The sequence below is a fragment of the Hibiscus syriacus genome, unplaced genomic scaffold (genome assembly GCF_006381635.1).
Source record: "Hibiscus syriacus cultivar Baekdansim isolate YM2019G1 unplaced genomic scaffold, ASM638163v2 tig00004355_pilon, whole genome shotgun sequence".
Taxonomy (NCBI): Eukaryota; Viridiplantae; Streptophyta; class Magnoliopsida; order Malvales; family Malvaceae; genus Hibiscus; species Hibiscus syriacus.
This window is the reverse complement of record NW_024062011.1, coordinates 1,261,133-1,273,452: the sequence shown is the minus strand read 5'-3', so window position 1 is coordinate 1,273,452 and position 12,320 is coordinate 1,261,133. Positions and strand designations below refer to the sequence as shown.

At 33.0% G+C, this 12,320-nt stretch overlaps 1 protein-coding gene and 1 pseudogene across 1 annotated transcript; one reads left to right on the top strand and one right to left on the bottom strand.

The window, feature by feature from the left end:
- Positions 1–2,814: 2,814 nt before the first annotated feature.
- Positions 2,815–5,762, bottom strand: LOC120193903 (serine/threonine-protein phosphatase PP1-like). Its single transcript, XM_039196330.1, has 4 exons — positions 5,412–5,762; positions 3,735–4,294; positions 3,158–3,427; positions 2,815–2,965 (listed from the first exon to the last, which is right to left on the bottom strand). Exons 1-4 carry the CDS (start codon positions 5,584–5,586, stop codon positions 2,942–2,944), a joined length of 1,029 nt encoding a protein of 342 aa, XP_039052261.1. The 5' UTR covers positions 5,587–5,762; the 3' UTR covers positions 2,815–2,941.
- An 804-nt stretch (positions 5,763–6,566) lies between these two features.
- LOC120193913 lies at positions 6,567–8,247 on the top strand (annotated as a pseudogene).
- Positions 8,248–12,320: the final 4,073 nt, after the last annotated feature.

The window sequence follows — 12,320 nt, the reverse complement described above, 5'->3', positions numbered from 1 at the left end:
TTAATAGCTACTAAATGATTTGATTCTAAGTTGAAGTGGTAAGAAGCTTGATATCGCTTAAGCAAGTTCTCGAGTTCGAGTCTTTGTATACGCAAAAAATCTTTGCTGGGAGACTCACCCACCAAAACTAGGTATGCGACGCGGGTCAATCTGGATTAATGAAGGTGAAACCTTGGAATCGAGAGGGAAAAAACCTACTAAAAAGGCTTCAATAAATTAAATTATATGTACAACCTATAAAAGGGATTTCCAATACCACATCAACAATCAGCACAGATGAAAACTATCAGCATGCACCTAAGGGAATGAACCATATTATAGGGTGTTGATATGGAGAGTCTAAATCAATGAATATATCTTAATTCTTATCATAATATATATTAAGTTTGTTTATAGCAATTCAAATAATTTTGTAAATAAACTTTCAAGGTTACAGTTAGGGTCAATTGTAAATGACTACTATTATAATAAACTATGAAGAATTGTTAGACTAATAATCTGGACTAAATAATTTTGTAAAAAAGCTCAGACAGAGTAGAACAACTGGAAACCTATAAAATTCCATGTTTTCCTCATTTTAGTTACGCTAATATTAGCTTTTTCTATTTTGAACATTAGATTATCTTATAGTATATATAAATTTCGAAGTCGGAACAGTTGGTTCGCGTGGCCTAATGGATAAGGGGCTCGCCTCCGGAGCGGGAGACTGTGGGTTCGAGTCCCGTCGTGAACGATTTCTGCGTTACAGAAGCACGACAGCTTATCTTCTTAGAGACATATTTTCGTTTTCCTCTTATTGCTGGGCGTAATAATTTGAGTATATTCATTATAATGATATTTTGTGTGTGGAAAATCTAACCTAAACCGATCAAATATAATAAAAAATAAAAAACCAATTCCAGTTTTTTTATAAATAATTCAATTATTATTATTATTTCTTAAATAAACTCACTCTACGAACACCTAGCATATAATACTATTTGAATCTATATCATCTAGATAAAATATATTATCTTTATCACAAGAATCTCTCTTTAAATTCTAAAAAAATATTTCCCTTAATTTAAGTGCCAAAGACACTTGTATCCTAAAAAACCTTACATTTGAAAATCAAACAATGAATTTAGATTTAAATTCAAAACTTGTAAATTTTTTATCCCCTTAGTTTAATCTACCATAGTAAAAAATACTTAGGGGTGTTTGGATCAAGGAATGTGAGATTCCATGGGAATGAAATCCACATTTCCATGTTCGGTTGGCTGGAAATCTCATTCCCGGTAATGTTTTATTATCAATAGTATATTTTTTTGGGGTATATTACCGGGAATGTCATTACTCCCTTTCCTTAGGTATTGTTGGATTACCGGCATTTTGGACTAAAATACCCTTAAATTATTTTTTTTTTCAAAAATATCATTCTTCTGTCATTGAATAATAAAAATTCTACGAATATTAAATTACAAATTTATCCTTAAACTATTTTAGATTTACAAAAAAAATCTATAATTAAAATTTTATATGAAGTTCAGGCGTTAAAATAAAATTTTATCATTTCATTAAACCTTTTTATATTTTCAATTTTGTAAAAATATATATATAAATTTTATGAATTTAAATTTTTTAAAGAAAATATATAAATATTTTTTAACTTATTAAAAAAACAAATATATAATAAGGACAATTTAGTCAAATATACATTCAAATAATCTTTTATTCTTTTAACCAAACACGATAATCTTACATTCCTGCTAAACCAACCAAACACAAAATACAACATTCTCAGTAATCATATTCCCACTGGTAATCTTACATTCCCACTGGTAATCTTACATTCCCACTGGTAATCTTACATTCCCACTGGTAATCTTACATTCCCACTGATAATCTTACATTCCGTGAACCAAACGCACCCTTAGCTCAACCGTCAATTGATATTGAATTGGTTGGAAAAAGATTCTGTAACATATTTCCACCGTGAGAAGTAACTCGTCTTCCAGTGAGACGTTTTTAGCATCTTATTCAAACAACCTTGTTTCATATTAAAAGGGTAAATTACAAACTTGGTAATTGAACTTTAATCTCTTTCTTAATTTACTCACCATATTTTAAATCTTTTCAATTTCTTCGTTGAATTTAATACATTGATTTTTTTGTCGCTCGGTCATTAAATAGTTAACAACGTTAAAATGGACAGTTATATATATGCAAAACGACATTGTTTTGATGGAATTTTTCCTCAAAAAGGCATCATTTTTAACGCCATTAATTATTTAACACAAAGTGATCAAAATATGAGAGAGTAAAATTCAATGATAAAAAAACTAAATATATTAAGTACAATGAGAAAATTGAAAACTTTTAAATTTCATTGAGCAAAATAAGAGAGTAAAAGTTTAGTAATGAAATTCGTAATTTACCCATATTAAAAAGATAAAATATATCATGTTGAGTCGAACTAATCTGAATATCGAGGGGAAAAAATGGCCCTACCGGAATGGATAAATAATATGGTCTTGAATTAATCTAATACATGCTTTGGGTTATTGTAGTTTAGAAGAAAAATATAGATCATAAATATCTTTTTACGGAGCTTGGTTCGAGATTCTCTAAAATAATACATTGAGAGGTATATTCTTATGTAAAAAGTGCTAACAATTATGTCTAGAAAAGGAACCCAAAAATACGAGCTTGTTATCTCCACGACATGAATTCATAGCAGAACCCGCAAGACCTTAATAAATTCATAGCAGCAACTACTAGGTGTACAAGGAGGCAGAAATAAATTATTTGCATTACTTCCTAACGATTTCTTCCTTCCATTTCTTTCTTTTACCGTTTGAGCGTATTAGTCGGAAATCACAAGGACCTCGAAGTTCTCTTCAATGCAATTCTGGTTCATGACATAATTCTGTTCCGGCTTGCCACCACGCAGATGTCGCTCTCATACCTTTGTACCAAGGAATGACTGAAATGACATCGAAAACAGATTGGGAGTTGGCCACATTTAATGAGTGAAGTAAAATGAGAACGGAAGCTACAATGTGAGATCCATGGGAGATGATAAAAACACCGGCAAATAAAAAGAATTAACTTATAGCCACAAGTGCATATATTCCTTTAGTTAAATAGTCGAAGAAGATATAATCGTAGCATTTACCTTGACTCCTGCAGGAGAGTTTCCAGGCTTAGCTGTTGTTGTGCTCCCAAAGACACTGGAAGAAGGGTTCCCTGGCCTAGCTGTGGTCGTGCTCCCAAAGTTGAACCTGGGCTTTTTATCAGCAGGCTTCAATATTTGAAAGGAGCACATCAAAGTCTCATCCACACTCATCATGGCCCCAGCATTATCGAACTCTCCACAATAATTAGGTGCTGAAAATATAGTTACAAGCTGTCGGTCGGCAAAGAACTCATACCCATCTTCCACAACCTGTAAAAAATATATCAGAAAAATCTTATTTAAGAGAAAAAGTAGTTAAGCTGATGATCATGTCCTCTGTGATTAGTAATGAGGAATATGTAGACAGTTGCCTGCACATAGTAGTGACATTCGAAGGCAATGTCAAAGGTTCAACAACTCTTGTAAAGGGATACAGTAATTGCACAAGAGTGTATGGTTTCTGGATAATATCCTAAACCAAATGAGTTATGCATTCTTCTCGAACTAGATTAACAGCAGAAGATATTAACTCCTAATACAAGCGAAGCATAATGCAAGCTATTAAAGCAAGTAAAACCTGGTGGGCACGGCAAATGAGATCTAGGTCATGCTTCTGTAAAAACTCCGACACTTTATCAGGACCAAAAGTAAATGAAACACCTCTGTCGTTCATTCCCCAGCCTTGAACATCTTTACGGGGATCAGACCATAGAAGATCGCAGAGCAAACCGGTGTCCGGAACATCAGTCGGACATTGTAAATTTCTAATCTCATCCAAATTATTCAGATCGGGAGAAAGGCCTCCATGCATGCACAGAATCTTCTCATCAATTAGTGCTGCCACTGGAAGGCAGTTAAAACATTCAGTGAATGTCTTCCATACCCTAACATTAAATCTTCTCTTACACTCATCAAAGAACCCATATATGCGGTTTATAGAAGCACATTCATGGTTACCCCTCAATAGGAAAAAATTATCGGGGTGTTTTATCTTGTAGGCAAGAAGAAGACATATTGTCTCCAGACTTTGCTTGCCTCGATCAACATAGTCCCCCAAAAATAAGTAGTTGGCATTTGGAGGCAACCCACCATACTCAAAAAGCCTTAAAAGATCAGAATATTGACCATGAATATCACCTGAATGTCGTAAACAAATTTCAGACAGGAAAGAAGGTCATAAGTTATCTATGCATCAAATTTGTAAAGTAAACATGCGGCATAACATTCTAGACTTCATGCTAGAGCTCTTCAAAGCAACAGAAATTTCAAACTGGAACCCTTGCAGGTTGTTCAGCTAAACTGTAAATTTCAGTACACAACACATGTGAGACAACACTAGGTCATAAAGAAAACACTCACGCAAATTCTCCAAAAGATTCAGAATACGACAAACAGTTCAGAATTTCTGGAAGGAAAAAACGATCATACAATCAAGACACTCGAAGTCCAATTCCCCCACCACAGCAAAAGGGGAAATGAGGACAATCAAATAGAAAATTGAAGAGATGGGAGATTGGAAATAACTAGCATGGCACATGTAATTAAAGAAACAAGACTAATGGAAACCCTGACTAGATCAACATCCAATGACGTGAGACTCACCGAAAGAAAAATTTAACCAACTAAAGTCATAGGATGAACAAAAGGAGCTGGTTTTCAGGGAAAAGAAAAATGCATGTGTAGGTACAAAATAAAATACAGTGAGGCATGCTGACCAATTCGAAAAACCACCGCGAAATCCAAAGCACGAGCCAGCATTATTTTGAGTGGGTCACTTTGATCAACACTTATTCATTCAATGCAATAAAACTTGCGAGGTTGACGATAACCATAATAACATTTCTGCTAACTTGTTAAAACTTAAAAGATGGAAAGAACCTTCTCCAACTTTAAGAAATAGAAAACACAGAAACCAGATCATTCGTCTGAACAAAAACGCAGTCATCAACAAACCAACAAGCAAAAGCATCACTCGATGAATTCATTACAAGTGTCCATGGCTTTAACTAATAACCGAAAACCATCCAACATACATGTAAACCACACTTACCTAATAAATGAATAAAAAATAATAAAATAAACTGCATATCCTGGAAGGTAAATTAAACATCATAATAAATCGTAATCAAACTATAAATAAGAAGTTCAATTCCCAAAAATAAATCTTAAATTCACAAAATTAACTTTCACATCATCGAAATAGATCATAAAAAAAGTAAGCATTGGGTAATAAAAAAAAGAAAAGAGAAAATACCACAGATTTTGATGGGTGCTTCAAGTTCCAACAAATTAGGCTGCTGTAAGAAAATCTCCTTAGAAACAACACAGAGCTGTCGAATCTCTGATTCAGATAGCTGAACTTGTTTCCCCGGTCGACCCCTGACTTCCAAAAGCCGGTTTATAATATCATCAAGTAACCCTTGCTCCATTTTCTTAACCCCTCTGTTTCTCTATCTCTTATCTCTCTTTTTAAACAAAGAAGGGTCTCCGAGATTGACACAAAATTTTAAAAAAGAAAGAAAAGTCAACGACTTTTTTTTCTTCTTTTCTAAGGGATGCGAAGGAGAAAGAGAGACGAAGAAGAGCATGCCGTCGGCGAAAGGCAAAAAGATAAAAATGATAAATTACGTGTTTAGTACTTAAATGATCAGTTTTGATCCGATTTAGTATTTAAACTTTCAATTGTTTTTAAAATCATACCAATATTTAGTTTTTGTTTTATTTTAGTACACTGTTCAAAATTTAACGTTAAAATTTAAAATATTAAAAATTTAGGTAATAAAACAGATCAAAATTGATAAATTAGGTATTAAACATGTTAAGTTTTTAACGTTAGGTACTAAAATGAAATAAAAACTAAAAATTAATTATGATTTTGAAAAAATTAAAAATTTAGGTGACAAAATTAGCCTGATAATCCTGGCGCAATAATTATTTAGGTTTTTAGAGCAACTTAAAAATTAATTAGCAATCTACGACATTTACTACAATGACTTGGAACTCGTCACGTGAGTATAACAAGTTCTAAAAAAAAATATTTTGCCTTGATGCGATAGATTCTAATAGAAAATTATATTTTTTTAGAACTCGTCATGTCACATGATGAGTTCAAAAGTGATGAGTTTGAATAAAAATATTTTTTTGAACTCATCACCTTCGTATAACGAGTTCGTCCTTCACTGTAATAAATGTCGTAAATCCTAAAATAAACTTTGAGCAACCTTATTGGACTAAATAATTTATCCGTATGGATTATTGCCCTCATTTTATCAATTTAGGTACTAAAGCATACCAAAATTCAATAGTTTAAATATTAAATGGTTAGTTTACCTAAAAAAATGTAATGGGTGAGAAAAAATGTCCATCTTAATTGGACGTGTAATATCACGTGTGGAATACAGTAAACAACACTCTAGTTTCTTCTTCAACCTATTGCCGAAACCCGGATTTCGCCGGCGTTTCTTACCAACCAAACGGTGGTACAGAAGAAAATACAAATGAAATGAGAAAAGGAGGGCCAAGAAAGGAGGGGAACTACACAAATCCATGTTTAACGATGCATCAGCCATGGGCTTCATTGTTAGTTTATGGGATCAAACGTATTGAAGGCAGGTCTTGGCCTGCTCCAATAAGAGGTAGCCGCTCCCTTATTTTTTTAATAAAGCTTTCAAATTGATGAATGAAACCAAATGTCGAAATATTAGATTATTTAAGAAAAATATAAAGATTTATTATGTATTTAAATTTAAAATTTAGTATGAAACAAGCGGTCTTAGTGATTAAGGGATTGTTGTTATTCTTAGGTCCCGAGTTCAAGCACGTATGTAGGGTATGAGCGTTAATTATCAAATAGTTGAAACTCTTTGTACAAATATTACCTTGTATTCACCCTAAATTAAAAAAAAAAACTCAAAACTTAAAAGACAACTTCTAATTTGTCTAATATTTAAACTTTTAATGACTTAAATTATAATTAAACCAAAAATTTGAGAACACATACTTATCATTCTTTAGTTCGATCCTTACTTGATTAAATATTTAATAAATTTTTATATTTTTATATTTTTTAAATTTAAATATTTATTTTATATAATTTTTTTTATTAAACTAAAATTATACAAATATATAAATTTTAACATGGGCCGAAGCCCTTGGGCCCTAAGGAGCTCCGTCACTGGTTATATTTAATGGGATTATCTTTTTTTTCGAGAAAATAACTAAAATATGTTTGGAATTTTGTGGTAAAGCGCCAAACTTATGCTTTTGGTGGCTATATTTTCTCCAAGTAGGTTGTTGTAGGATTTAAAGTCGTGGGGTTGATTGATATAGTCTTTACTCAATAATGAAGAAAATGGAGCTGCCTCTTAAGTGATATTATATTTTTGTTCCAGGCCGCCTTTAGATACGTGCTGCCAGTAAAGTTCCTGATGAATCTATAATCAAAGCAATGGAGGATTTCTATCGGGAAATTTATGCAGCGAATGGAATTACCGATAATAAATTTCCAGAACATTACCCTGTCTTGAGAATGCTAGGTAAGTCCTTTTTATGCTCATTTGATCTCTTTTGATATTCCCGTTGCTTTATTGCTTATTTTCACTTTCTTTTTGCATATGAATACATCACAAATTGATAAAATGATTTTAGGGGTTCAGTTTCTAAAATGTGGAAAGCTTACCTGAATTCTCAATGGCCAATCTAATCTAGATTCATTGTTCTTTGGCATAGGGTGTGTCGAAGTGGTTGGCTGTTTGACATGCAAAGAGTTAGTTCGATGGGAGGCGCTGCCTGAACGGGTGGGTGACTAAGCTTTTCTCACTCTTATATTTTTCGGCATGATATGCAACAATTCCGATCCGCTGGTTTTTGTTCCTTCTCATTTTTCTTCTTCATGCTCCCAGGTTAGGCTAGCTTGAAGGACAAACTGATTTTTGCTGGCTTTGTGAACAGCCAAAGGTTTTACTTTCATTCTGGATAGTTGCTATTCTATTTGTTTGTTAATCCGTTTCTCTCCAGTTAGATTTTATATTGTGATTTATTTTCTTTTCAATTTTTTGTTGCAGAAATTGTTAGTCCCATTCAAGATGCGAGGCTTCACGTGTTTATAATCTGGAAAAGAAGGTAACACCGTGCAAAAAGTTATGCTTATGCAGCTTGTAGACATTAATTTTTTCATCATATTATTATTATTATTATATTATTATTAATATTATTAAATAAAAAAAGTACAGATCCGACCCATTTACACCGGAGCCCAGTTCTGGCCCAACAGATGACCCAAACCCTTTAGGGTTTGTAACATTTCAGCTAGGGTTTTCTAACCCTAGCCCAGCCGTCAATGATCCAGAACCCTCCACGCCGCCGCCGCACTTGCTGCCAAGTGCTCCAACCAGCTATTGCCGACGCCTACTGCCACGACTCCACCCTAGCCGAGGACTCCATAAGCTCTGCTGCCATGACAACGTCCGTCCACGTTGAAGCTATTATGGTGAGTCACCACATAGTTCGGTGACTCACCGAAATCCACTCTTAGGATCGGTTCAAGGCGAGCCTCGGTGGTGGCTTTAAAGCCATCGAACCTGCAAGAACAACGAAAAAGACGAGAGCAACGGAGAACAGAGAGCAATTAAGAGAGCAAGGACAGAGAGCAACCCAAAAAAAAAAACACAGCAACAAGAGAAACCAACACAGCAAATAGAAAAGAAAGAGAGAAGAAACGGAGAAGAAACTTACCACCGAGGAGCCTCCACGAGCCACCGGAGAACCAAAACGTCGAAGGAAACTATACTAGATCTACGACGTTTGGTAAGCTTTTAGGTTAAAACAACTTTAAATCGGGCTTTAGGGTAAACAAAGATTTGATTTGGGAGTATTTTGTAATTTCCGACCACCATTCACGGTGCCCGATGGTGGTGACGGGCACCAGAACACGGCTGCCGGTCGGATGTCAAATTCCCTCCGGTGGAGTTTTTAGAGAGAAGACAGAGAGTTTCTCTCTGTTAGAGAGAGAATAAAAAAAATAAAATGAAGAAATTTGGTCTAAAAAGCCGGTTAAATGGTATTTATACCCTCACCAAAACGACGTAGTTTTGGTGAGGGGCATCTGTGTAATTTGAGAATGAGCAAACCATGTGCGCAGTCCCTTTGACTTTATAAAATTTTATTTTGGTCACCCGAATGAGTTTTTACATATATTAATTGTGTAATTGAATTTTATTTAGTTATAATTTAGCCATTAGCTTTATTTATATAATATTTTAGGTTAAATACCTTATTTAGTCCCTCATAATTTAATTAATATTTATTTTAGTCCCATATTAATATTTAGGCTAAATTACACTGTAGGCCTCTATATCTTATGATATTTTGAAGTAGAGCACTAAGTTTAAATATTATACATTTTGATACTATATTTTTAATTTCTTTTATTTTAACCATTATTTATTTGCAATATTATTATTACTTTTGATATATTTTAATTATTACTTTCATTATTATTTTATTATTATTTTTATCTTAGTCATATAAATATATATATACATATTTGTTTAAATAATAATATTTATTTATTTTTAATATCAAAGAAAAGGGCAGTCTTAAAGTAACTAGATGTTCTATTATAGTATTTTAAAAATAAATAAATATCCTACTTATAGAAACTAGAAAATACATATTGTTTTATTTAAATTATTTTCTTAGAAAAAATTATTATTTTTAATATTCATTTATTTTTTAATATTAAGAAATGGGTTGTCTTAAAGCACCTAGAAATTCTTTTCTGATATTCTTAAATAAATAAATATCCTATTTTTATAAATTATATATAGTAATTTATTTTAATTATTTTTAGAGAAATGTCTTATTAATATTTATTTATTTTTTAATATTAAAAAATGAGCTGTATTAAAGCACCTAGAAGTCCTTTTTATGGTATTTCTAAGTAAATAAATATCTTATTTATAAAAATAAATGGCTGTCCCTTGTTCCCATATGTAATGGGGTAAGGGGGAGGTAAGATAGTAGGTTGCCCCTAACACTAGATTGAGAGTAGCTTCCGTAGGAGACCTCCGAATTAAATTAAATATATTTTTGAATTTTTAAATTTCCAATAATAGAAACAATTTATAATTAATGAGTACCAATTTTGGGCGTTGTGGGGGTGCTAATCCTTCCCCAAACATAATCGACCACGAATCCCTTTTTATTATTAAAAAGAACGAATTTTTGGTTAAAACGCAGACTAGTTTATCTTTTAACTGATGTTTTCTTAAAAACTCTTTTAAAAGATAATTTTTAGGTATCCGACCTACCTGACCCAAAAGGCCGACGGCGACTCCCAAAACATTTTAAAACCATTTATTCTCATCACTTTTCCCGTCAAGTAAAAATTCGTGCCCGGGCGAAAACTGGTTACGACAGCTTGGCGACTCTGCTGGGGACCGATCAAGCTTTGAAATTAATTATAAATTGTCTCTATCAATTAGAAATTAAAAATTCATATTTATTTAATTTATAATTCTTTTCTTTCAAAATTTTTATTACTTATAATATTTATTATATATATTTTATTATTATTATTAATGTTTTTATTTTATTTTTAGATATTAAATTTCATTTTTATTTGATTGTCAAAGGTTTGAATATTTCTCCTCACACACAACACTTGCATTGCATAACATAAGCTTTATAATCAAGCTTGTCCCTTTTAAGTGGGAGTGAAAGCGACGTCTTCGTGAGAATTTATTCTCCGTGTTAGACCTAGCAAGTAGCTTTCGGGGATCATATGCTCTATGTCTTCGTGAGAATTTATTCTCCGTGTCAGGCATAGAGAAATGTGTCCCCTCGAATTGAACTCGATCCATTTAAGTCTGTAGTGGACTAGGATTGAGGGTTGGCAGCCTAAGGGGGCACCAACAAGGACAATTCGAGTACCTTTTACTCCTAGAACTAAAACCTTGCATATACTAAACCATAGAAATTCTCCTGATCTAAGACTGTACTGAACCTCTGTCCGTAGGTATACACAAAGGAGAAATAAGATCTAACTTTTATTTTATTTTATTTTATTTTCTTTTTCCTGAATAAATGCATGCGAACTAGAAATCATGCAGTTAGGTTAATTTTTCCATACAAAGCATGGAACTAGAAAGCATGAGGTTAGGAATTATACCTTGATAAATAGAAATTTTTTTCTTTCCATTAGTTGGTACTAACCATTTTAATTTTTTTTGTTATTTTTTCCCATGCATGTTATTTTGCTCTAACTTGTTTATATTGATTTCTTTTGTTTGCATTGCATGGTCATGGCATAACCAAAAGGTGTTGACTTGAAAGACTGTTCATCAAATTGGAAAGAATTCATAAATGGACAAAAAATTTTATGATCGAACAAAATATGACGCAACCATAGAATGACATACTGAGGGAACTCCGAGGATAGAGAAGAGCTATGCACCCAAAGATCGTATGCCCATTGAAGAGCAAAAGGAGATACGAGAAATAAGAGAGCAGATGTCCAAGATGATGGGTAGAATATCTGTTTTGGCCAAAGGAAAAGAGATTCCCGCACAAAAAGAGAGAGAGGTCAATGAACATAACCCTGCAATCTCAGATATACAAGAAACTTCTGATCCTAATCAATTTGAGAAATTACAGGTAGTCATCATTCGTATTCACAAATTGTTCAGAGATACCAAAGAAATGGTGACAACTGTAAAAGCTCATAAAGATGAGATGAAATCATGCAATTTGAAATCATCAAAATTTAATTTGCTCCCGACGTCTAAAACTCAAGTTTAATCCAAGACAAAAGGTGGTTCTTATTTTGATGCTATCACTATATCATATAAAGAGTTGAATGAGAAGCTACTTGAAGCACGAGAAGTGGCTCTGTACTACATAAAACCATTCCAACCTCCGTATCCAAATTGGTATGACATCAACGTTTATTGTGAATATCATGCTGGAGCTCAGGGACATACCATCGAGAATTGTCTTGCCTTCAAACATCGAATCCAAAGTCTTTCGGATCATGGAACCTTACAATTTATGATAAATAATCGACCTAGTTGGGTAACTGAAGGTCCTGCTAGATCAATACCAAAAGTCTTCAAAAGTAAAAGTATCAGTAGGGATATCCAGAAGGAAGAAGATTTGTTGAGGT